The sequence below is a fragment of the Mycetomoellerius zeteki genome, unplaced genomic scaffold, assembly GCF_001594055.1.
Source record: "Mycetomoellerius zeteki isolate Tzet28-1 unplaced genomic scaffold, Tzet1.0 scaffold74, whole genome shotgun sequence".
Taxonomy (NCBI): Eukaryota; Metazoa; Arthropoda; class Insecta; order Hymenoptera; family Formicidae; genus Mycetomoellerius; species Mycetomoellerius zeteki.
The window spans coordinates 34,837-62,745 of record NW_017257764.1 but is presented as its reverse complement, the minus strand read 5'-3'; the positions used below and the strand labels follow the sequence as shown (position 1 = coordinate 62,745).

General features: G+C 35.1%; 1 protein-coding gene across 1 annotated transcript in view; it reads left to right on the top strand.

Annotated features, from left to right (window-relative positions):
- LOC108729503 (SLIT-ROBO Rho GTPase-activating protein 1) overlaps positions 1 to 27,909 on the top strand; it is a 73,894-nt gene that overhangs the window by 36,552 nt on the left and 9,433 nt on the right. Inside the window, 10 exon segments of the mRNA XM_018458654.1 lie at positions 6,661 to 6,844; positions 11,800 to 11,965; positions 12,839 to 13,066; positions 22,559 to 22,687; positions 23,305 to 23,526; positions 24,331 to 24,606; positions 25,539 to 26,134; positions 26,213 to 26,434; positions 26,629 to 26,699; positions 26,779 to 26,959. Coding sequence (XP_018314156.1) covers positions 6,661 to 6,844; positions 11,800 to 11,965; positions 12,839 to 13,066; positions 22,559 to 22,687; positions 23,305 to 23,526; positions 24,331 to 24,606; positions 25,539 to 26,134; positions 26,213 to 26,434; positions 26,629 to 26,699; positions 26,779 to 26,959 — 2,275 coding nt within the window.

The window sequence follows — 27,909 nt, the reverse complement described above, 5'->3', positions numbered from 1 at the left end:
TATATATATATATATATATAAATAAGGTTTGTTCGCGTCGCATGCTCCAACATGTTCCAATATGTTCCTACCATAGCTTTTACTCACTCCAATACACTTGATAGAGTGAGTAGGAGCTATGGTAGGAGCATGTTGGAGCTTGCGACGCGAACAAACCTTTAGTGTCAACTTGACGGGTATGTGAAGTTAGCACCCCAACTATATAGTACTCAGGAGTTCTGATTAGAGTTCCCGTTTCCTTTTGACGAGACGAAGAGTTCTACATAATTTATAACAAGAGTTCCGCTTAATAACTATTTTTAAATCATTTTTAAAAAAATGGGGTGCTAATTTCTTATCGAAGATCGAGATCGAATAGTTTTGAGCGGCTCAATAGCTTCATTTCGTGAATATCTAGAGTTCCTGACGTATGAAAAAAATTTTGAAAAATAAAATATTAAAAATTTTTGAAAAATCAATTTTTACGTCAGTATTTTATTGGCAGACAGTAATATTTTAAGTAGTGTCTTGCAATTAGTGACTTTCCCATAACGCCGCTGCATAACGCAGTATCTACAGTAGAGCAGTAAGCCTTAAACCGTAAGAACTTAGGAGTATCTTAAATTAAAAAATATTTTTGGAATATGAAAAATGTGATTAAGCATTTTAGAAATATTAAAAATATATATGTATTTTACTACAAAATATTTAAAAAAAAAAGAGATTCCAAGGGGGGGGAGCGATAGCCCTTCCCCGTGGATCCGCCAATGCATACCTATAATTACTGCAATCGGATTTGCCTAGAACGTTGGCCTAAATATAGATCGATATGCTTGATATTTTCACATTATAAAAGTAATAGCATCAAGTATTGATGTTTTCAGACATTTCTAATTCCACATTCAAAATTTGAATGCGTAAGTTCAAGATTATGTAACGGCTTGTATAATTATAATATTATTCATCCGTATAAATAGACATTGCAAAAATAATTTCGAGAAGGAACTTTGGCTACATATGGTTACCACGTGCGATATCCCCAATTTGCTTATTAACATTATAAAGAAGTGGATTAATTTCTAATTCCACGAATCGCGATTCAAAAGTGTGAACGATAAAGAATTAAGTGAAAGATGACAGCGTGAAAATCTCAAATATCCTATTCTAATAACATCACCAGTTTCCGCCACGTTGAAAGCAACGTTTTTATTAGACGTAGTATATTTGATAGATAACTATTCACACTAGCGCTTTTCGTCTATCCCATACCATATCAATCGTAAGTACATGTATAAGCACAAGCATATGAATAGTACTAAATCGTAAGAATAAAATTCATCCTAAAGTATTTCCCAGATGAGAGCTAACCGTCGCTCATTTAGAAAGCCGCGATACGTTCCGGAGAAAAGGCTCGCGTGATACACATATATATCGGGCGGTCACGAGGAAACATCACGTACGGCACAGAGTATACGTGTGTGAGGGCGTGTGCGTGCATAGCGTGCTCGTTGCTGCGCGTGTGCACGTGCGAGAGACAGTGACACGAAGAGTCCCGTCGTCGTCGTGACGTGTACGAGTAGTGAACTGGTGAACGTGGGTGAACGAGAAACTACGACTACGACGATAACAACAGGCTAGCCGAGCTCTTACTCGATAATAAATAACGTGAGGAGAAGAAATGTTCAAACTTGCCGGACGCCACGAGTGGGAGGCCTGGACAAAAGGTAAATTCAGCGAGCGTGTAGGCGGTAAGAAAGACAAGAGGGGTAATCTTTTCCTGCGAGAATATAAGGGGTTGCTCACAAAAAAATGAGGGAATCACTGGTGATTGATAAGGGGGCTTCCGCAACTACGATATCGAGCAAGACAGAATCAAGAAAAACGACGAACGCGTACGAAGGGTTAGAAGATAAGATTTTTTAAATAATATTTTGTTTGTAATATTTATTTGTAATATTTTCAGAATCTTTAATAATAGTTTTTTGTATTGAATTGAATTTGTGCAGGCTGAAATATGCTTTTTTTTACATTACTCGTTCTTTAGTTGTATTTTTATAACATTTGGTGAAACTGCAGATTCATGAAGTTGTGAGAATCAAACAACAAAATATTATTATAATATAAAAAGTAAACAACATTTAAATTTTTTATGTGAATCTAAGATCAACTTAAGCCACTTTCGTTCGATCGATAAATTTAACAATTTGAAGCACATCTTTACATTAAAATTACTAAAATTGGAGTTAAATGTATAGGACTGTCAGTCATTCCCAACATAAAATCTTACATCTTGTGAGAGAGATCTCTCTGCAGATTCCAATACACATTTGTGAATCTTGTTTCTAGACAAAAAATCATTTTTGTCATTTTTCTAAAGAACATAAAAATCTTAAGAAAATGATTCAATGGTTACTCTCCAAACAAAAAAGAGAAGTTAGAAGAAATGTCAAACCTATTCATTACGTTTGCACACATCGAAACAACTCTACGGTTACCTATCCATCTTTCCTTACAAACAAACAATAAATTCTCCTTCGTGTTTTCCTCTCGTTCTTCTCCTTTCTAGCAGTTAATATCTGAAGTTTTTATAATTCCTTCCTCCCTCCTTTAACGACAAAATTCCCAACTCTTTTATTTTAACAATAAAAGATAAGTAGTTCGTAAATTTATCATCCGCACCCATTCCATTCAATGCTTGTTACAGTTAGGTGAAAACTTCTCTTTACCTGTTCACAAAAAGACAATAATTGAATTTATAAAAAAATATATAGTAGAGTTTCTCTCACCACTAGTAAGATACATATTGATAAACATTGACGATTAGGAATCACTCGATTCCTATTATTAATAATTTAATTTCTGTTTCTGAGATTTCTACTGTTGGTGATAACTCTGTTAATCACCAACTTTTCGTTCTTTTAAAAAAGACCAAGAAATTTATGACTAATAAATATCCTGATACTATCTTTACCAAAACGGATAAGAGGAATATAAACAGATAACGTTAACCATTGATAATAAAAATTATAATCAGAAGATGCATGAGATGTTAAATGACTCCGATACTTATACAAAGGTTAAGAAAGATCTAACAAAAACTATCATAAGTAACATTCGTATCTTATACTTACGTCTGTTAGGCGGGAGTGTGAGAATCTTTCTGCTTCTTGTTTTCATTTCACTGAGGATGGCCCCAAATGTGGCCGAAACGTTCGATGTTGAAGCAAGTCAAATACAGTTTTTATTTATAAAAATTAATTATATAAAATTTGCGCACCATTCTGCTGTACTCTCATTTGCCCTAATTTCTGATTAATTAATTTTTAATTTTGAGACTTTAATAAGTTTTTTGTATTAAATGAAATACTGTTAAAAATGTTTTAATAAACTAGATCTCTTAAATTATTTCCTTAGGAAACAGATATCGTACGTGGGTGGTTCAAGTCAAATCGGAACTTTTATTCTTATGTTCATGAGAATAAAAGTCCCGGTTTGACTTGAACTACTCACGTATTTTAATGGGTCTATAATTAAATTCTAAACATTTATACTTAAAAAGAAGGATACATAAAGATTACTATACAAATTTTATATGTAAAATTGATGCACAATAGTTGAATAAACTATTTTATAATTATTAGCCGCCGCGCTTTCAGCACAGAACGTTTAATTCACAATTGTTGGAAGTTTTTTTTCGCGTTGATTGGATTATATTTTCAAATTTAGAAATAGTCCTTTCTCGGCAAGCAGATCTTCTATTAGTTGCAAAATAAACATTTTGCTGAACGCAGTCACCGTAACTATAAAATAGTTTATTTAACTATATATATATATATATATATATATATATTATGTATGTTACATTAATTCTACATATAAAACTTGTATAGTTGTCACTTTTACAATTGTTACCGCTATGTTTTCTTTGAGTGTGGATACGGGAATAGACTCTATAGTTAGTATTTCATGTCATATTCTTCTTTCATTCTCGATAATCGAAAATAGAAAATACATCCTGTTATATCAGTCTTCATTAAATCGAGAAAAATGTATATTTTTATTGCATAAGTAAAACATATCGGTATATAATTCAGTATAGTATAAACTCAATAGTGTAAAGCAATATTGATAGATGAGAAGTTGTTCCGTGCGATAAGCAACGGCCCAAATCACTTATTTTCATGATGCATTACGAGGAGATCCGCTCGATAGCCGTAACATTGCAGACAGGATTGCATCCAGCTGCTCGATATACAGTTATGTTTTCTCACATGTGCGTACCGTATGTACTGCTCTATAACAGATTCTCGCGCGGCGCAATGATTAAATCGTGACTCGCGGCTTGCGTCGCGATTCGTGATGTGCCATCGCGAGAGATTTTGTTATGCATACACATATCTGGCATTAATCTTAACGGTGCTGTTCGTCCTCTCACTTATCACGTGCGGTATTCGTATGTATGAAATTGCGAAAAAATTACGATCGTGAATGTATACGAGTCTCCGCGCTCTCATTATGAGATCTGAATGGTATATCGTTTTCACATGAGCTACGTTCACGTATGCCAGACCAAGCGTATGCATAAGTAAAAACGGCGTTGAATTCGAATCTCTTGAAAATTTTTCCGTCTTTATTTGACAACTTTTTGAATGAGCGACAATGGAAATTTTGATTGGCATAAAACGGAACGCGATGGAATGTAAATGTTAGTGATAATGTATGAATGTGGAACATCAGAATAAAGATTACTGATTTAAATTGTGCAGCACTAAAAAGGGACAAATACTATATTATAGATCATTAACTCTTTAAGGACCTTTCGGAGCTTTTTAACAAAGTAGTGACTTGTGGAAGATTTTGTTTTTTTAAGAGTTTATAAGGGTCGCTAAATTTGATTTCCAGCATTTCCAGACTCAAAATTTTTTAATTCAAATTAAAAATAAATTTGGTTGTAGAACTTGGTTTTAGGAGATTCTTGGTGAATTTTAGATCTTTGCTGAGCCTGAAAACATCGAATTTCAAAAGAATACTCCAAGAAGGAGAATCATAAGTGTCACAGGTTATAATCAGAGTTTGAAAGTCAGTTTGGAAATCAGTACTAACTGTATGCGTAGCTTTGATGAGCTTCAAATAATGCGAAATTTGATGTCGTGCTTTGTAATTAAAAATTCCATCAAAATCAAATTCTGTGATAATCAAATTATTTAAAAAAAATTCTATCCGTCATATTGAATCCATATTTTGAATCCATAATTTTTTATTTTTGATTCGAATGTATTATCAAATTATCACAGGAGATACGTAGTGTCTTGGCGGTAAGACAAGTCTTACAGACCAAGCATCATAAGGTACATCGAGCGAGCAATTTATAAAATAAAAAGGGATGACCATTCCATAGAAGCTTAAAAAATGAGTTTTTTTTAGGATATAAGGATCTCAAGTGCAGATTTTCAGCTTGAAACTTCACCATGTATTAATGAAAAATTTAACAGATGTTCAATCATAGACATGAAACAGAATAGAACCATTCTGATAATCTTTAACAAAATTCCGTTAGAGCAGAGTTAAATTTGATCCCAGAGAAAGCCTTCGATATGGTATTGCATACTTAAACTATGGCTTGCCATCATCAAAAATCTCATTACACTAAGAAGTCACATTATTTTCTTCTTTACTATACTAGACTGCATACAAAGTGTGTTTATTGAGTTCCTTTATTGTACACGCTGGGCATCTGCTAGCCTCCTTTACTTCAATCAGTCCCAAGTATCATAACTACTACTCCAAATAGTAGCAGAATTATCTTCTTAAACAAAGACGGATAGATAAGAAGTCTTTGTTTCACGAACTATGTTCTGTACATATTTATGCACAGTATTTGCAAAGCTTTAAAATTCATAATTCGCATTATTTCTATCTCTTCTCCATGTTCTTTTAGTCTGTTCCTTTCACGCACATGCCTCTTGATCTCTTCCGTCAGCCATGGTGCCGGTAGATTTCTAAAAAGAACACCTTGTGCTTAGGAGCATGCTTGTTGAAATGATCTAAGAGTTTACTGTTAAAGATGTCCACCTTATCCTCGAAGCTATTAGAAGATATATGTATAAGATCTGACCAGTCACATTCCTCTATGCCATAGAGAAAGCTTTGCTCATTAAAATTTTTTAAGTCTGCACAAACTTGATCTAGAGGGGCATCGCTTAATATTAATTCGATATACAATACAGATTAAATTGTGTGCTGACAAAAAAGGGACCGCAGTCTTTCTCCCATAACCCGTATTCTAAGAAATTTTTATTAATTGTCGATAATATCATTGTTCTTTAATTTTTTTTTCCCCCCCCCCCCCATTGATAGACACGAAAATTGCCCGGTGCCGGTCGTCTTTAATAGTATCTTTTCTGTGGTATCGGTTTCGGAAACGATCCAGAAGACTGTAAGAACTCGCGTGGAAGTCCTTTCCTCCGGAAATTTATAATCTTCGAAGTATTAACAGCCTGATGTCAGTTTTAACTTTGAGAAGATCAAAATTCATCCACCAGAAGACTCGCAAGCTCGGCGGCGATTAATTTCCGGGGATTATTTTAAGGGTCTTCGAGTATGTATCTCGAGACATCCGGAAAGCGTAATCACGATCGAAACACGAGCACTGACTGGGTTTTCTTTTTTCTCTGCTTATAGATATACGGCTACAGCTGAACGAGCAACTGAGATGTCTCGACGTAAGGATGGAGGCACAAGTCGCCCTCGTGGTCGAGCTCCAGGATTTCTTCCGCAAAAGGGCGGAACTGGAGCTGGACTACAGCAAGTCTCTCGACAAGATGGCTAGGAGCATACAGTTGAGGCATAAGGAGCAGAAACAAAAGTATGATAAGTATATCATGTCTATCAATTCTGTATTTTATTATATACCTTTTTACATTATAAAGAACATTTGTGATAAGAAGGAATGCATAAATCACATAAAAATACAACTAAACATACAATTTCACTATCTTAGAAACATCGGCGCAAATGCGTAATTATGTAAATTTGTATTTATATTGCGTCAAAGCAATCTGCAATAATAGTTTTAAACAGTTTACATGTACCTTTTTTTTTACTAAAAATGCGATAGAACTAAATTACAACGTAGAGATTTGTTAACTGGATATAGAGCAAAATGACGAAAGGGAAAAATAATTCTATCGTAGATTACAACGTTAAATGATTAACGACGCATGCGTCAATTAATTCATTGTAATTCACAGGCGCGTATATCACGCGTTGCACGATGCAATGGGTGCATTTAGTACTACAACCGTTCGATGAGCGCTTGGCATATTCCGTTAGAACTAAAAATATATAGACCAAACAGATACAAGAGCTCACTGAGCGCTCAGTGGTACTGAATGCACCCACTGAAACGATGACGCGTATAACATTAAATATATTTGCGCTATTACATTACACATTGCGCAATGCGAATTGTTTCGCGATTACATTACATAAATTTTGATTGAGCTTGCGATTATATTCGAGACGTAAATCTTGATCATCGTATGATTACATTTATAGTCATGAAATACATAATAAATTGGCGCAGAAATCGATCTAGATACCTTAAGTATCTATTACAGAACTGTTCCTATACTAAAATCAACAACGATCTTAAATATTTTAGTATACTTCCGAGAAATTGTATTTCTTTTTTTTAAGAGTTAATATTGTATCATTAATGTTTGCAAAAGATAGAAATCCGTATTTTTTTTAACTAAATAACAGCACTAGGACGAATAGTCTGTAGGATATCCTACAGACATCCGCGTCGTTGATTATCTAGAGGACATCCCCAGAACGTCCCTCGGATAAAGTGTGATAGTTATATACGTTATAATTTAAAATATTTATTATTAAGTGTACAACGGCTTTAATATGCACAATATGGTGTCCATTAGTGCAACTGATTTCGTTATTGTAAGAAATGGCCTGTGATTTACGTTCGCGATATGGCGTTCACTCTCTAGCAGCTGCGCGCGCAGTCCCCGCGCGGTCTTGAGTGCGTTTCGTTTTGGGCTCACAGCGCTTGTAAGCATCATTTGTCTTTGTTTAATATTTGATAGAAAACAAGAATGAAGTGATGCTTACAGCATGTGAGCGTAAAAACAGAAACGCATCCCATATACATATATGTATGATTACCGACTTTAAGGATTGTCACTTTCGGAAACAAGACCTAAGGCGGCCATAATACTGGACACCGTGGCACCAGTAGCACGTGCGATTTCCGAACAGATCTAAACAGATACGATAAACTTCGAGACTCGCGGCAGTTGAATATAGAAAGTGAGGTAGTGTCATTAGTATTTAGTAAAATATACGTGTGATACACGTCGACTGCGTCTTACTTACTTTTAACGCTGTTAAAAATTATAACGCATCCTCTTGCATAATTATTAAAGGTATTTCAGTGTCTAATTTATGTCGGATTATGAGGTTATAACGTCGCCGATAAAATAAACGTGTGATGCATAAGCTGCGTTTCATTTAATTGTAATGAACTTTTTATGTATAACGCATCCTTGTATAATAAGTACAGATAATCAAAGTATGACTTTTTTCAATGTATGATCGTATTGGGTTTTGTCCTTTGTACTGTTTTGTTTGGAGAGACATTCCATAATATGAAAACAATTTTACGTGTCGCAAATATTCTTCCTTATATTATCATTGTAAGAAAATTAAACTCTAATTACGGGTTCTTATTTCATTTTGGGGAAGACTCTTGTAGCAGTATAAAATCGCGTCGATATTACGAAGAGTTTAAAACTACAGCCTTGGTCATAAATATAAAGAGCCTTCAATTTATTGCATTTTCTTTTGGGAAAGAAATATGGTAATAAAGGTCAAATTAGAACTAATAAAATTATCATGTTTGTAAAAATAAGTATTTTTTTAATAAAACTGTTTTTTAAAATTATTTTTCGTTAAATATAATCCATGTAAGTCAATTTGTGGGGATGTTTTGTATGACTCATGGTCAAGGCTGTATTTCGTTATTAATATTACACATTAGTATCACAAAAGTATTAATTAATGAATAAGAGAGCGTATTGTTAACAGAGATTTATGAATTCTTCTGCGCATATCGCATGACGATTTATATTTCTCGTATTCCGTGCAGTTTTCCGCGTTCCACTTTTTCTCATTTTTTTTCGCGTCCTACACGCGCGTGCACATCTGCTGGCACCGTTCCCGCATTTGCGACATGCCCCAGTTCCTTCTCGTCATTCAACCCTGAACGCGGGGCGCCCCTTTTATGCAGCGTATTCAGCGTCCACAAAAGGGATGCCTTTCGCGCTGTACATGGTACACGGGTAAAACGTAATCCGTAACCACGATGACACACTCTCGTTTCCCACTTGCACGTTTTCCTCATTTCGCTCCAGGAGATATTGCAAATCGATAGTTCTCTTCTTTGCGAAGGCGCATCCGGGATTACGTCGTCATATTTATTTACCCTTTCCTAAGAAATATAATTATCGTAAGTTTTATGGCCGATAACCGGATAACCTCTTTTCAACTGGCCTACTTGTAGTTTTAAAAATATTGTCCGTAAATGTTTATAAAATTATTTTTTATGTACGTCTGTGTAACTTGCAATACACATCGAATATGCATACTGTTACTACAAAACAGATTTAGGAAATCTGTTTGTAACGTCAAAATAATTTCAAGCATTTATATTCCTCAATTTTTGTCCATATTATTAAATGCACAGATTTTTTTGTTGGGTTCATCTTGTGTGGAAATGATAACTATTTTTATTTTTAAATAAAAATAGAATGACAACTATATTTATTTTTACATATATCTAAAATAAAATAAGGTTTTCTTTTTTGTTTGGACATTCTCAATTACACATAAAAACACAGTTTTATTCTATATTAAATATTTATTTATTTTTGTAAAACAGAAGGATATACATATATCGTTTATTTGTTACAATAACGACACAACTAAAAAAAATTGCAATTTTTTAATTGCTTGCAGAAAAATAATGAAAATATAAAGAAAAAAACGTACTTTTAAAACAACATAACTTTTATTTCTTCTACAATCAGTTATCATACCAAAAATACATTTCAAAATTAAAATTGTAGGAAAGTAAAGAGAACCGACCGAGGGGGTAACCACTAGCTGAAATATTGTCCCACAGATTACATGATTTCATATGATTTCATCTGATTACAAATAATTTTTTTCACTACATATGAAGTAATTTGGTAAAATATACGATTTTATTTAATATTATATAATGATTTCTCGTAGTTACGTATGTAATTATCGGATTATACATAGAGATTTCATATGAATTTTATAATGATTTCGAGGACTCTGTCCCACTATTACACGTTAAGTGGTTACCCCCTCGGAACCGACCATTTAAAAGTATTCATAGATGATCGGAATAAGTATGACAAGAGTCAGAGGAGCGTCATTGGCGTAACACATTGAGTGCTAGGATTGAAAACGAGAGATCCCGACGAGTTCTTCGAATCTCAATAGGCTCCGTTAATTTTTCCGCTGGCCCTTACACAATATTACAAAATTTTATTGATTAAAAACATTTAAATTTATTTTCTGGAAAACTGCTTTTTTATTAAAAAAAAAAAAAATCCTATTTTCTCGATTAAAGCGGATCTTAGTGCTTTAATCTTTCGGTATAAGTTTACATATCCAATTCTGCAAATCACGCCCAAAATCTTTTTCAGTCTTTGAAATGGGAGTGTGAAGTTGGCACCTTTATGTTTCGAAATCACAGTTCTTTTAAGAGTTCTAGATTATTTGGAACAAATAAGAGTTCCTCTAAAATAATTTTTAGAGAGAGTTCCGTTGATTAAAACAATAAATGTAGACTGTGAAAAATGGGGGTTCTAACGGTAAATGTTCACCTTTACACAGTCAGTTAAAAAGTTATCAACGAAACAATTTGTATACACAGAATGATGATCTCATATGTATTTTGTGTTCCAAAATTCTGTGTATACAAATTGTTTCGTTGATAACTTTTTAACGAATAACGATTCGAGCGACGGAAAAGGTCAGTGACCTTGACCTTCTTGAGGGTCAAGGTCAAGGTCACTCGGAAGTCATTCGGTGCTGACTATGTAAAGGTGAACATTTATCGAAATTTCTATAATAGAAACAGAATAAATATGCGCCTTCCTTAGTGTCGTCTTTACAGTTGTTAATAGGTTTATATACATTTTCATGAACACGTTGTAAGTTATAAAATGCATTCATTTTATATACAACTTTTCCTTTATGACTATCATCTTTATATTTCAATCGATTAGGTACAACACTGATAAATATAGATTATACCTAATACAAAATTAATCTGTTCTTTAAAAATCAATAAATGATTAAAGAAATATGATGTGTCTAATAATGTGACCAGAGATTACATAATACAATAATATCAAAACAATCTTACAATTAGATTTATGAAATAGGGCGATTTTAGAGAACTTGCTTATTTAGCATAAATATTATTTTATCTTCAATCTAAGGATGCGTGCGTGCGTACATTGTATATAGCGCATTTGAGATGCATGAACGAGCAAGTGGAATGATCGCTATTACGTATGCAAACACTGCAAATGTAAGGACGGCGGAACGATATGCATTCGCAAGACGACGCGAACGCGACGCTTTATCGGCTCGTTAGCGCAGTCAATTTAATTGCCGATATAATTACGTCGATATACACGCGTGTAGAAAACATGCACGTCCGCCGTCAATTCCATATCGCCTCTTATCTATCGTTTTCCGCAGGCGGGAACAATGGCCCCTATTCTCCAGCTACGCCTGCTGGCAGCAGCTCGTAAACGAGACCAAGTCCCTTAGCAGAGACCATGCCGCCCTGTCTGAGGTCTACAGCACCCACCTCGTGGGCCGTCTCAATCAGGTGATGGAGGACGTGCAGCGAATTTACAAGCGTGTGAGTGTCATACGCCACGCGGTACACGTTGCCGTTGTAGTAGCTGACTTAAGTCGGGATCGCGCAATTGCATCACCGGACGCCTAACTTTGAGAAGTTCGATCGCTCCATTGTCTCGTCGAATTAATTGCCTCAAATGTCTCCATTCCGCCCGCGCCGTCGTCGCCGCCCGCGTCGCGACGTTTCGTTACAACTTGACGGTGTGTGTTATCGATATACCGGGCGCTGGAAACAAAAACGAATGCTAATTCTATTATGACGAAATTCTCGACGTCGCCTCTCTCTCTCACGTTCTCTTACAATTACACGCATCTTCGTTTTTACTTTTGTAATTCTAAATAAACCATCACTAATCTTTTAGAATAAACAATAATAAGTGAAAATTGATCAGAAAGAAATGTTTGATACAAATAAATCAGAAGAAGACCTGCACGTATTCAGTTAAAGCAATAACTGTCTTGGAATCTTGGTGCCTGATAATATTTTTAATTTTTGTGTGAATTTTTACAGTTTCCAGCTCAAGCAGGCAAACGCCGATTATCTAATTATTTGTGCGTGGCCTGTAGTGTGCTTAAACTGGAAATTGTGTGGAAAATTCACACAAAAATATTATCAGGCACCAAGATTCGCTTTGACCGAAATATAAAGCCTTTTTTAACAAAAAGTTCATATCTTTTAAAATACTTAAGAATCACTCTCTATGTCTCGTACAAATTTATTTATACACGTTTTTGTATAATCGTAAATTCTTTCGAAAGAAGAAATGTTGTTTCTATTCCATTTAATTCAAATTAAATTCACGTTACGAAGAGACCATATACTCTGTATGTTTTTAATCGCGATTACATCTTTTCGGTACATCTGTTACTGCAGTGTCGCGAGATCGGCTATGAGACGCACGAGGAGATACTTCGAGTACTGCACGAGCTACACACGACAATGAAGACTTACCAGGCCTATCAGGCCGAGTCCAGACAGGCGGAGACGAAGCTCCGCGTCGCTGAGCAGCAACGCAGCAAACTTGAGGTAGCGAACGCGGACAGTCGTGAGAAACTTGCACGCAGCAAGAAATACAAGCTCATCGAGAAGGAAGTTAACAAGGTAGGTTTGTAAAATAGAACATATTGAAGATTGAGCTCGAATGTTTTTCGGTAAGAGTACTCATATCGGCGCTTAATCTTCACGGAAGCGGTTTAAGCTCTTCTATGTAGTCGCTTCAGCCATCTGCGTCGAACTGTCTTGAAACAAATGGAGCCTGTGGGCGCGGCGAAGGGAAATTGTACATAGCATTTTAAAAAGTTCTTTTTCGTATTTTATTTTATCTGCAGGATAAATGTATTTTTTTTAAATCTGCCAAGTTATTTTTTGTAGCACAAATTAGTACAAAATCCTTACTATTTATACCTTTTTTTATTTATTTCTTCTTTTTTTTCTTGTGGTCCTGCTAGCTTAATGTTAAGCTAGCAGCGTCACGTGTTTCTTCTAAATGGCATGTAGTACAAAAGTGTTTTTTGAAGTACAGATTAGCACAAAATGAGCACTAAATAGTTCAAAAAGTCTTTTTCGATTCTGCTCCTTCGTAGAGGTCAAATTTGATATTGTGTTCATTAATTTTAAAATTACGTCAGTTTGCAGTAAAAAATCGGTTTTATGCAAATAAATTTTTAATCCTCTGTCTGTAGTTTGGGGGGGTTTTTTTTTTTTGTATAAGACATACACTCAAATTTCTTCGAAATAAAGGAGAATGGAGTCCCTCTCCTAAAATATCTTGTAAAATATTTTGTAACTATCTCGTAATATCTATTTATAGTCATGTAATAGAAATATGGAAAAATAATCCTGAATTTTTCAACATTTTTTGAAAGTCTATAAAAACTTGATCTAGATAAAAAAAAAAGTTTCAGATTGTAGATGGAGGGAGCAAAAATATGATTACGGAGAATTAAAAGAGCAAAAAAATATTAATTTTTGAAATTTTAGGAAATTGTGATTTATGCTTCCCTCTCAACTATTCATCAATGAAGATTTCTTGAAATTTCTGTTTCAGATCATTCAGAGTTGACGTTTTTTGTAATGTCTCATTTATAATTTTGAAGTTAATGGACACATCTACACAGGGTGTCCGATAATAATTGCGTAATTTCTCTTGGGCAGGTATAGAACGGACTAAACTCGAGTCGAAAAGTTTTCTATCATTTTGCAATTTTTTTTAATTACCCAATGAGCAGAATGTCTAAAATCGACGCATAAGACAACTTTAAGACATCTTTAAGTGTTCTTTAAGAAACATCTTTAAGTTGTTTCATAAAGAACTCTAAAAAATATCTTAAAGTTGTCTCATGTGTCGATTTTAGACATTCTGCTCATTGCGTCGATTTTATCCGCTTATTCGGCAATCTTTAGAAATAAATATTATATCTCATAATTATTGCAAAAATTGCAAAATGATAGAGAACTTTTTCAACTCAATTTAGTCTGTTCTACCTGCATGCCCACGAGAGATTGTGCGATCATTACCGAACAATCTATATCAAATTTTTACTAATTGTAAAGATAATTCAATGTGCATGTATTGTAGGCATAGCTAGACTTTTGTTTGTGGCAGACCAAATTAGAGTTGATTGATGATTGAATTCGGGGAGGAAGGGAGAATAGATTGAGTGATATGGATTATTGGGCTTGTTCTGTTTTGTTTATTTCTTTTATTATTTTATTATTTTTAATTAATTATTGACAGTTTAAATCATAAATATTTAATTTACTAATTTACTTAATTTTTCTCTTGAAATTGTAAACTGATTCTTCGAACTAGAAGATTTTAAATTTATAACATTAGTCTTGGATTCTCAGAAAATTTTTCTATAACTTTCTTCTTCAATTCTTTCTTCTTTTCCAGAATTAATTTCTTGTAAATATTTATTAACGCCTAGTCCGTCTAAGCGATTTTAATTATTTTTATTCTTTAAGATTTAAGGGAGGGAGCACAGCAGCCACCCGCTTGGTTGTGCCCATGATATACCATATGTACAGTGAAACTACAAAAGAAATCTGAAAATACGTTTCATAAATTTTCTAAATCAAATTCCCGATAGTAACCTTCTTTTAGGTTTTCAAAAATAAAAGGCCGCTCAATAACATCTCACATTCGTAGCGAGTCTTATTAAAACTGTCAAGATGAGTAAAATCTGAGTGTATCTGAGCTCAATTATGAGCTCAATAAAATTTGACCAACACAATCCAACAATTCTAAATAAAAATTTCACGCAACTAATATTTAAGATAATGAAATGATATTTACATTTTTATAATTCAACATACACGTATTTTTCATATGGTTGCGATAATGCATGGATATTGCCTCGATCGTACGCGATTTATCCAGCCTCTTTCGGGAGCGACGCTGGCCGTGGATAAATCTGGCACATTGCGATTTTGCGGTGCGTCTTTCAGATTTTGGCACCGAGATATGACGACCGCAGCAACGTGTTATGAGATGCAGTCGGTCGAGAAATTATTTGTTGACGATCATCTCGCCGCGCGCTACTTTTCCTCTTACTTCCTTCGCCAATCCGGCAAGACTGGCGAAGCGGTCGTCGTTTCTGATGAAAGATTTAACGGTGATTTTACGCCAAAGACGCAACGATTTATCACGACGATCGCCGGCGAACTCTTTTCAACGACGATGAACATATTGACGCGGATTCGACGTGCGTCTTTATCGTTATTAGACATTACGCATCCACCAACTGTTCGCGAAGTCACAACGGGAAGTAATATGCTTCGATATGCTTGCTGTTGTATGATGATTCGTAAATCTGTCGGGACAGTTCTTCCGGAAAGTTAGAAGTAATAATTTTGCTGCACAGACATTGTTAAACGCACATTGTCAATTTATAGACATAGTTAAAGGTAATTGCTAATCAAGATATTACTTTCCAATCAATGAATCTTATTTAATTTTGACAATTCGATATCTCGAGGAGAAAATCCGTAATTTTGTGAGAATTTTTTAAGAGTAGTGAACAGTAGTGTAGTAAAGGAAGGGAATGGGTGATTTAAGAGGGCAGTTTGCCCAAGACACCGTCTTAGCAGGGGTGTTCCTCATTATAAGCAGAAATTTGGAACAGAAAATTTGTTTGTAACGAAAGAAGGAAAACCATAAATCATCTTGGCTGCTCGGATAAAAAACAAAAGAGAAAAATTGTTAACTTTTACGATAAACGCTTTTTTTCTAAAGTAGGAATAAATTTCTGTTCACGCGTAACTAGAAAAATTTTGTTGCTTGTAACAGAGGCAAGTATATAAATGCATTTTTAATGCTTTACGCTTGAGCGTTAATCTACGAGTTTCGGCTATTGGTGGTTGCCAATCATTAGTGTAATAAGAAAGGCATGAGCGGAGAGAGGCTCCGTCTCTCTTTCTTCATTACAGGTTATGAATATTTTACATAAAGAAATCAGATTTGATTCTTAAGAATCTATATAATTTTACGTGTGAGATAGCCTTGTAATACGTATTATGAATTTACTGAAACGTAATTTTGAGGTTATTGATTTTACAAATTAATTATAAAGTTCAATAATAAGATTAGTTTTATAAATTAATTAAAACTGACATTTAAAACTCGCAGATATCGAGAGATTGGGCGTTTTTTGTTCGCCGCGCCCTTTAAAGCGAGATATTGGTCGCGTTCAGCAAACTCAACTGTTACGGAGCGGATCCGTAAGTGCTCGCTGTTATTGGATGATCTCTAGGATGATCTAGAAGAATACACCAATAGCAGCGAGCGCTCACGGATCCGCTCCGCAACAGTTGAATCTGCTGAACGTGACCATTTTGTGTGGCTGGAGCGCTGGAAGTTCACGTGTCTGGCCTTCTATTCGTCGATGCGATTGAAAGGAAATTGAAAGTACAGCTGGAACGAACAGTCTGCTGCGTCTTAATAATTTCGTTTTATGCGCAACGGAAACGCGTTCATTACTGCTCCACGGTCGCAATTTCCTCTGTTACAATTTGATAATAAAAATATCGTTAAAATTAATCGTCAGATCCGTCCTCGCCGGTGCGTGAACACATACGAAAATAAATCTGAATGACCGATCAAGCAATCACATAATAAAAAATAACGAATTCCTATTGCAGCGCTATATTAAAAAATTGACGCAGTAAGAGAAATCTACGACTGTGTACTATTACAGCCTGCTAGGCAAAAAGAATATTCTTGTGAAAAATATCTTTATTCTCAGATATGAAGTGAGAGTATATCATCCTTGTTGTTTAACGTCGGCAAACAACAAGAATGTGGATTCGTTCGCGTCGCATGCTGCAACATGCTTGCACTCCAATGCGCTCGAGTAGGAGCATGTTGGAGCATGCGATGCAAACTTGGCAGGCTAATCGTATTAATTGCATTTCTGTGAATATATTATTTCAACACAGTATTTGCATTATCGAAATACATGTGTTTGCAAGAATATTAAATAATTATTAACTTCTCTTCTTTTTGTTGAATTATTTTCATCTATTGTATACTATCTATTGTATCTGCAGAATATTGTATGTAATAACCATTTTATTAATGCCTATTGCAAATAATATTTCTACTATATGTACTATGAAAATATATTAGTCCTAGAATATTGCGTTTTAATGCGACCCGGGCATACCAAGTTTTTTCTTCACTATAATCCGGTCGACTATTTCAATCTATCTTATACATTGTATGTATTATACATACGTGTCTTGCGTGATGAAGTACTTGGCTAATTGCATTTATTTCGTAACCGTTTTTTATGCGCTTGGCGTATATTTTTTCCTTTTTTAAAGAGGTTTTTTTAGGTTATTATTACATTCCGAAACACAACAGTTTGGCATTTCTGTGTGTATTGTTCACCTGTTATTATTTTATTATAATTATTTATAATCTTATAGTTATTAATGTAAAGGGAAGAAGATTCTTAATATCCAATGGACTTTTGAAATGAACAATTAAAAATGAAAAGACTAATGAGAGTTCGGCGAGATTGTCCTTATCGGTTATATATTGTCAATTAAAGCAAGACTCGATGTACCTAATAGTTGCACTTACGCAAGAATGTATCTTATAATTAATAAAATAAAAGTGTCACAATACTAACCGTAATATTTTGATGCAACCATACGTCTATGACGTGTATGACACACAAGTCACGTGATAGACGCCATTTAATTCCTAACTAGCCTCAGTGGCCAGACTCTGGTATAGGGACTCTAATGTGGCCGAAACGTTCGATCGACGTTGAAGCAAGTCAAAATATAGTTTTTATTTATAAAAATTTATATAAAATTTACGCATCAATAACTGCGCCGTACTCTCATTTGCCTTAATCTTTGTTTAGTTAATTTTTAATTTTGAGAGTCTTTAATAAGTTTTTTGTATTGTTATTAAAGTACTTCTCCTAATATTATATAATAATTCTGTTATCGCGCATTGCGTGATTTACGGTTGTTGTTGTTGATTATACGAGAATTATTATCACCACTGCGCTTTTCGCGCCAATATAAATATTTGATTCTCGTTGATGCTGTTTCATATGCTCTACCACATGTATTATCAAGCAGAAATATCAAGTAGAAATCTGTTGTACAAAACATCACTTGCTCGATACCTAAAGTGTGGATCGACCGAAACATTTAGGAGGTAGATTGAAACGCGAACCGAACGGTCGCGCAATGCGTCGCGTCGTCGGATAGACGATATCCAGGCCACAGCCGCAGGATGTCCGAATTAGGCGTCTGCGTCATCATCAGTCTTAACAATTGTTCCGCTTTTTGTTCACCGTCGACTATCTCGTTCGTGGAATTGAGCGAATAACTATCTCGAATCTTGAGCGCTATTTTTGTCTTTTCGGTCCTATGAAAACTCATTTCTAGAAACGTGCAATTCGAATTTGTGCGACAAGAATGGCGTGCAAATAATGATCGTAGAATGAAAAGAGAAAAAGGGAAAACTTTCGAAAACTTTTCGCGTGCTATTCATTCAAATTAATAAAGAACTCCGCACAAATTGTATGTAAAAGTGTATAGGCCTTTCGACAGTATATGTGGCTCCACGGTTCACTCCCGTGGTATTTAACGATTCCAAATCCTTTCTACTATGTGCGTGCGTGTGTGCATGATTATACATGTATATGGTAAAGATGATAAATTCCTTATCTTTATATTTTATTTTATATCATATTTTATTACATTTTATATTTTACTTTTTTTATTTTATTATATTTATATGTTATTTTTTATGTCTTATTTTATTTTTATTATTTTTATTTTTTTTTAATTCTTTTGCCGTAAAAAAGAGTAAACAAATATCTTGTACTTTTGAAATAATAAGCTTTCGTGAGTCTCTATTTTTAGGGGTGTGTGTATTTTTAAACGAGTTCTATTACTTCAACTATTGTATCACAATCTTCTTGTGGTTGTCTATTGCCAACATCTATAATGAGATCTATTATTAATGAACGTGAATATTTGGATAACACATTATTAAATTCATGATTTTTTATTATATAAATGCTGCATAAATAAGTATGCATATACTTGTAATATCTTATATTGTATATTGTCGCAAAATTATTTTTTGTCTACAATTATCAATAATATTCAAAAGTATTCAATAATACTTCGTTCAAGAATCGCACGGACTCATTGTTAATCTTTTTCTTTTAGCAGGCGAGTGTATTTATACGTCGAGAGATTTGAGTAAAGATGTTAGGAAGGCTTTTCTCCGTCCATATTTCTGCTCCGTGATAAATGCGTCTATATATTTGTGTCTATATATTCTACCGGGACCATATGTTTCACCATTTTGTTCGCATGTGTTAAAGATCCCCGGGGATACAAAGCATCATTTCTCCAGCTTACACCCGAGATCATTTGCGGAGCGAATAGAAAGAGAGACGTTAGGAAATCTGTATTTCTCTTCGGGTTTTTTCTTTTTTCCCTATCTCTTTTCAATCCGAGCAAACGCCGACCGAGAATTTAGGACCGTCTTGTCAGTGGGCTTTTTTGCTGGGCGCATATAACTCGATGGAAAAATAAATAGCGGTCTCCCTCGAGCAGTTATAAGTGCGATAAGACAAAGCTGTCTTGATGCGAAAGGGACACTTGAGAGACGCGAGAGAAGTGTGGGAGACCAAGCGCGGCTAGGAGAAAAAAAAAGAGAGCAAGATAAAAAGAAACCAACAACACGTGTAACATTGACTCCTCGTTGGCATAGTCGTTGAACTCGATCATCACCGTTCGCATTTTAAAAGAGTACAAATCTTGTTTATAAAATTTACATAATAGTAAAGCATTTACTATATTTAAAAAACCTAAAAAATTTAGAATTTTCAGAGTTCCTGTTTTATCCTTGAAAATGAGGCATTTTTTCATGAAAATTTATTGTTACGATTGAACGAAATTTTTAGAATTTGATTTTTAAATTTAAATCCTGTCTTTGTCCGATATTACGATACTTCTTTCTATAAATTAACTTTCTCTAAATTAACGATTGAATTAAATTATTTCAAAAGCAAGAGTCGGAGGAAACCTCAAGCGATTAAAATCATGTTAACAACGACTCATATTTTGTCAAATGTCAAATGGTAACGACAGCGCCGCCGCGAGTCGACATCATAATATTGATTTTAGATTCGATTTCGCATGGGCAAAAATCTTGTCCTATCATTTTTTTTCAAGACATTCCTGATTCTAATCAGCTAAAAACAAATTCTATGAATCCGAGAAGAAAATTCTTATGGTGTTCTTTTGCAAATTGCGTAATTAAAATAATGGTGACTGTATTATTGATAATATTATGTCATTTTAAATGTTTATAGTTTCATAAATTAGTTTTCTTTACAGAATAGGATATATTTTTATTTATAGAATAGGAATGTTGGCATTTTATATATTGCCTACTATGTCAGTTTTGGAGCCCATTTTGTCAGACGCTCATTTTTGCATAACTTACGAAAAACTTAATTATTGCAAAATTACAAACAGTATTATAAAAACTGCTTATACTATCTGTGATAGAAGACACTTTTTAGTTTGTATTTATGTTTTTGAAGTTATATTTTTACCTTTCGTTTAAGAAATATTGTCTAAAAACAAAGTGGTATGTCGGTATCGGTGACCTTCCCCTACTAATTTGCACTACCAAAAACAATTTGATATTATTTGTTATTTCCAAGAAAACTGTGACTCTGTTAGCTTATTATACGAGAGCTGTCCAGAGAAAGTAAGTTCCGTTTTTTAATTTTGCCGTCGCGACGGTGCGATCGCGATGGTACGCATGTATGACGACGAGTTTATTGATTCGTTGGCAAGGGATTGACGCGATTTTCAATTATTGGTTCAGTGCATACGCATTGTAGTGTGTGTTTATAATGTTTAAATAAATCGCGACGCCCGCCGCTTACAGTGAAATACGGTCTATGATCCATTTCTCAAATGCGACGAACACTAATGCGGTTGAAATTCACCGTCAAATTTGTGAAATGTACGGAGGATATGCAATGAGTGATTCAATGGTAGTACGGAGATGGGTATGACTTTTCAATGAAGGATGCGAAAATGTACACGACGATGAACGGAGTGGACGACCGTCTCTGGTTAATGACGACGAATTAAACCTATGTGTCCAACTCAATTAATAGTATAGGTTTAATTCTTCTTCACGGATATTTTTATTATTGAAGATCTTATTGTAACCCAAATAATGGCAGCTTTAATTCTCTATCAAAAATTATTACTCCTCGAAAAAAACTAATGTACCAAATGAAAAAATAAAACCCAAGTGAGGGAGGGGGGGGGGTACTATCTTTGTTATTTACTTAACTCTGATGATATCATTTATAAAAAAAGATTTGATATCAACAATTGGCGCCAAGTTAAATCCCATATCGAATTAAATAAATAATATTAACTCTAATGATGTGTATCATTCGTATAAAAGATTTGATATCGACAACTGGTGCCAAGTTAAATCCCATACCAAATAAAATAAAGAATACAATCCATAATTGCGTTACCTTATCCATTCGAGTGTTGACAACCACAAAAAGTTAAAGTAAAGACTTGATGCTGCTAGATCACGGTATAACAATGCTGAAAAACATGAATGTAATATTTAAAATAAGAGAAATGAGAAACATTCCCATGAGAGTAAAAGTATCCAGCGTAGGTGGATACTTTTATATAATATATTCGATGGGGTTAAACAGTCGTATAAGTTACGAAAGTTGTGCAAGCTATTAGGTCTAAGATAAATAAACTTGATGAAATACCGTTGAAAGCACAAGACGCATGAGAGCTACATAAGTAATATTATTTATTGATCGAAGATCGAGGATCTTAATTGTAATACTATAATATAAGCAGCGATAGTGTGAACAATCCTTGGGGAGAAATGCGAGACAAGGAAGTTCATCCCAGAGAATTAGCGGAGTCAATTAGTACGTTAGTCGGCGCCGTCGCTTAATGAAATTAATTAGGCTTGCCTTAGTCTCTCCGGTCGCTCTTCAGAGTAAGACACATTATCGTCTTTAATTCGAAATATTCCCTTTTCAGAGGAAGAGCAAGTATCAGGAGGCGAAACTAAAGGCGCTCAAAGCGAGAAACGAGTACATCCTGTGTCTGGAGGCTTCAAACACGACGATACACAAGTATTTCGTCGACGACCTGTCCGATCTCATTGACGTAAGTTACTCATCCATGCTCGGGTTCGCACGTGCACCCTATTGATCCCGCGACCAATGGCTGCGTTTTCACCAGTCTCTATAACCGTAAACACTCATCACATTGTAAGACTAATATCACGTTCATCCGTTTTTTGTTGTTGAAACAAGCTTTCAAGCCTGTTGATTGGCTGCAGGACAAAGAGGTTCTCGAATCTCTCTGTCCTACAGCTAATCGACAGGTTTGAAAAGTCTTGTTGTATGACACATGAAATATCGAGTTGTATGACACATGGAATAACGTGACGATATATAAATCGTTTGGATCGAATTTATATTCTGTCATTTAACAAATCATTATCCAGTGTTTTATCTAATAGAAAATACAAAAATAACTAGAAAAGATAAAATAACGAAACGTAAAAATGATCATAAAGAAGATCGAAAAACTTTGAAGGAGAAGTTAGATTCAACTTACTGTCTTTAACTTCTACTTTTCTCGGTACTGGGCCTTTACTGAGATTGAAATCCTAAACTAAAGAAGAACTTCAATTTTTAATCATTAATGTGACGTAATTTACTTTGGAATAAGAGATAAATAAAGATTAAATATGTATGTAAATTTGTCTTTACCTTTAGTGCATGGATTTTGGATTCCACAATTGCATAGCAAGGGCACTGTTGATGCACTGTAGCGCGGAGGAGGGTAGGCAGCGTTCCCTGCAATCTGGCGCCGAACAATTAACTGCGTTCGTCGGTGCACTCGACTCCCGAGCGGATAAGCAGAGATTTATGGAATCTCATCACGCGGCCTTCATGATTCCCAAGAAGTTTGAGTTCCAAGGACAGCGTGGAGATGAGGTATGAAAAAAAAGGAGACAAACGGACAGACAAAGAGAGAGAGAGAGAGAGAGAGAGAGTAAGTGGTATGAATTACGAATATAGTTAGAAATAGGATTGGAATAACAAATTTACAAAAAAGAGCGCATTATGTAATATTGCCACCCGTTTTGCCAATCCGGTCGTAACGGAGCAGATAATAGCCGGAGATAATACCCCAGAGAGATCATGTGGTTGGAAATAGCCGGTTTTAGTCAGGTTTTAGAAAGACTGATGACATGATATCCCAAGTTTGTGAAATATGATTTAAATCCATCAAAATGCGCGAACAGTGATTGACAGTTTACATGATATGCGAATGTATTCCTTAATATAGTTATTCATAGTTTACACTTTTTAACTGTTCCGAAATTTGCTGACGGAGGATGGGACATTTCATACTATCTAAGGCCGAGGGGCTGAGCACTAGTAGATAGTAAATTATTATCGCTTTTATTTTTCCTGTTTTTCTTTTTTTTTTTTAATTTTGGGAAATTTATATCAGATATCCGAGAAAATATCCAGAATTCGGCCGGATAATTGCCCTACCGTATGTTCGACTGGATATCGAATATTCGGTGTCACTTATTTCTCGGATATCCGGCAATAACCGGTATCCAGTAATTGTACGATTCGGTACATCCCTAATTTTAATTATATAATAGTTAATAATACAATTAAGCATGAGAGAATGAATTTTAAAAATTATGGAAAATATTCTGATTTTTCGAAATTTCTTCGTAGCCATTGTCGCTTGCGATCCATTAATCTGTTTCTTCCCAATAGACGCCCGAACCCGAATTGCAAAAGATGCTGCACTCTGAAATGGAGCAACGACTGCAGCAGCTACAGCAGAGGGTGACGTCGCTGCGAACTGAGTCAGAGGAAGTGTGGAAGACTTTGGAGACGGCGGAAGCGAGTCTGCTTGAAATGTTGACCGCTAAAGATTATGATTGCTCGAGATATTTCGGCGAGAACGCCGTATCTACGTCCAGGCCGCCGGAGACGCTGCAAATCAAGTTACGAGCTGACAGACAAGAGACTGAAGAATTCTACCTCACGGTGAGTTTTATGAGAGCATTCTATCTCCCTCTCCTTCGTGGCGAACGAAAGACACATCGTGCGATAAAATATTGATCATCGCATTAATATTCGAAAGATAAAGGAAACGCGTTAGGACAAATAGAAAGCAACCGGACGCGCATCACTACGCGCAATATTGATTATTTTTCGAAATAAAAATGCGGTTTTTCATCTATATTAAAGAATTTTCGAAAAAGGAATTAAAAAGTCGAACGGGTATGATATTATTATTCAATTTCTTTTTTTTTATCTGTGTCTATATTTCTATATACAGGGTGTCCCGTAAAGACCCGAACAACACTTAAGGGGAGATTCCTGAGATCATTTTGAGACGAAAATTCTAGTATCAAAATGTTGAGGCTACAACAATTTTTTGAATTATAAGCTAACTTTAAATACTTATAAGTAAAAAACCATTTTACTTTTATAGCCTTGTGCGTGCGTGCGTGTAAAGATTGGCAGAATTATTGGCATGCGGAATCAGACTTTATATTCTGTTTTAAAAAAACTATTAACAAAAATATAATAATACATAATATACTACTCAATAAAATTAAAACATTGCTTAAAATTAGAGCTAAAGACAAAAATTCAAAGTTACATACCTTTCTTTTTTTTTAACGCTTTATTAAACATCGCTCTATAATTGTTTTTCGCGAAGATACGTAACTTTTAATTTGATCTTTTTTTTAGCGTTAATTTAAGCGGTTTAATATTTTGTATAGTATAATAATATAATAAATATAAAACGATAAATTGAGTGCAATCAGAACGACAACCGCTCATGTTATGTTGATACAACATAAAGTAACTGATACAATAAACATTCTGGTAAATTCTGATAAATCGTCTTCGACATGACAGAAAAAATGCGATTCACAAAAATCATGTTATCCTTCACGTTGATGTAGAAATTCAGGGAATACCTTCTTGGGACGTCGAGAATAGCCAGGTTAGACGCGAAACAGGAGTATATCCGACAGAGTCTGCTGGATGGCTCAAATGCTAGCCCGAACCCGTCGATTTCCACGACAAAGCAGAAGCAAGCACGCCGCAAGCGAATCGGTCGTCTGCAGATGAACGGTCAACCGAAGCTGTTTGGCGGTTCGCTCGAGGAATATCTGGAGAGCACGAATCAGGAGATACCGCTGATCATGAAGAGCTGCATCCGCGTGATTAATCTATATGGCTTGCACCATCAGGGTATCTTCCGTGTGTCGGGCTCGCAGGTAGAGATCAACAATTTCCGCGAATGGTTCGAGCGTGGCGAAGATCCACTTGCGGATGTCACTGATGCTTCGGACATCAATAGTGTCGCCGGGGTGTTAAAGCTCTATCTGAGGGAGTTGCGCGAGCCCCTCTTTCCTATCATCTATTTCGAACATCTGATGGAGTTGGCGCAACTCGAATCGAAACAGGACTTTGTTAATAAAATGAAGGAGATGGTAGCGAGTCTGCCACGGCCGGTTGTAATCGTCATGCGATATCTTTTTGCCTTTCTCAACCAGTGAGTATTATCGCTCTGCGAAGAATTCACGTGTAAAGTTGTGCTGGATTTAAAGTTGCCTGGTCTATATTTAAACAGCCTGTCGGAATTCTCGGACGAGAACATGATGGATCCGTACAACTTGGCTATCTGCTTTGGCCCAACCTTGGTGCCCGTTCCGGAAGACAAGGATCAGGTCCAATATCAGAATCAGGTTAACGAGCTTATCAAGAACATCATCACATTTTGCGAGGAAATCTTTCCGGAGGACATCGGGGGCACTCAGTATGAAAAATACATCAGCAGAGAACCCGACGACGTGTAAGTACAAATAAGTTGATCTATTTATCGAATATTATGTTAAGACAATCAACATTTAACATATATGTATAACATATATGTATAAACAACATTGTAAATGAATCTAATTGTAAGAAATGTCGTAACTTTTTATCAGTCTTTATCTCTCTTGCATTTAACAATTTTTTTTACTATTGACATAATTCATAATTTAGGGATGTGGGAGATTCGCCGACGGATCAAGTACAGGAAGACATGGACTCGGAAGTTTACCCATCCGAAGATGGTAATGCAATTTTTTTCGAAGATGTAATCGTTAAATTAAAAAATATTTTGTATAAAGTGTAATATCTTCTATCTATTAGAATCAGAAAATCTCGAAGCTACGGCGCAGTTTGACTTCAATGCAAGATCAGAGAGAGAGCTGAGCTTCAAGAAGGGCGACACCTTGACGCTTTACACGCAGGTCAGCAATGATTGGTGGCGAGGTGCTTTAGCTGGCAGAGAGGGACTGATTCCAGACAAATATATTATGCTCAAGATAAAGTTAGTAATATTATATAATATTAATTATTATGAATTTTATTTTAACGTTTAATAAGAAAGGACTCCATGCACCTCTTGGAAAATTATTTCCCGGTAGAATTTATTCAAACTTTGGGATTTTATAATTCATGGAACGCCGATTCCATCGAAAAATTTTAATGGGCTTCGCAAACTATACACTAAGAGAAACGTGTTTAGTACTAGTGACTATAATTGCAAAATAATTAGGTTAGGAATTCCATTTTTATACTGCTATAATGTTTGTAATATTTGTGTAATAAATGTTTGTAATAATAAGTATCTTTATATAGTTCTATATACAAAAAAGTATATAGTTGGTATCAAAAGTATAATTCATTTTCGATATCAATTATATATACAGGGTGTTTCCAAATTAAATCGCAAAACTTCGGGAGCGTGTAGAGGAGTAAAAAACTAAGAAAAAAAGTCCTATAGACATATGCTCGTTTTTGCTCCGTTTCAGAGAAATCGAAAAAAAATGTTTACATTTCTTGCCATATCTAGCACCGACATATTTGATTACATTTTCCACTTTCTGTTATGAATTTGTCAGTCGCTCTTTGAAAGCCTTTAACAGTAGATGAATTTTGTCTTTTGCAATATGCCGCGTACGTATTCTAATAGTGAATATGCTGATATGGTTTTTGTATACGGTTTCTGCAACGGTAATGCTTTAAAGGCGGTGCGAGAATATGCACGACGATTTCCAAACAGAAGAGTGCCAAACCGAAGAGTGTTTATGTTGACATTTAATAGATTGCGAGAGACTGGATCATTTTCAATTCGACAAGAAAACAACCGATTTCAAGCAGCGTTACGAAGAGATTTGCAGGCAGGGAATCGTATTTTACAACATTTTGACAATCATCCTGAGACCAGCGTTCGGAATGCGTCGGCTGTATTGGGAGTGTCACCACAAACAATTTGGC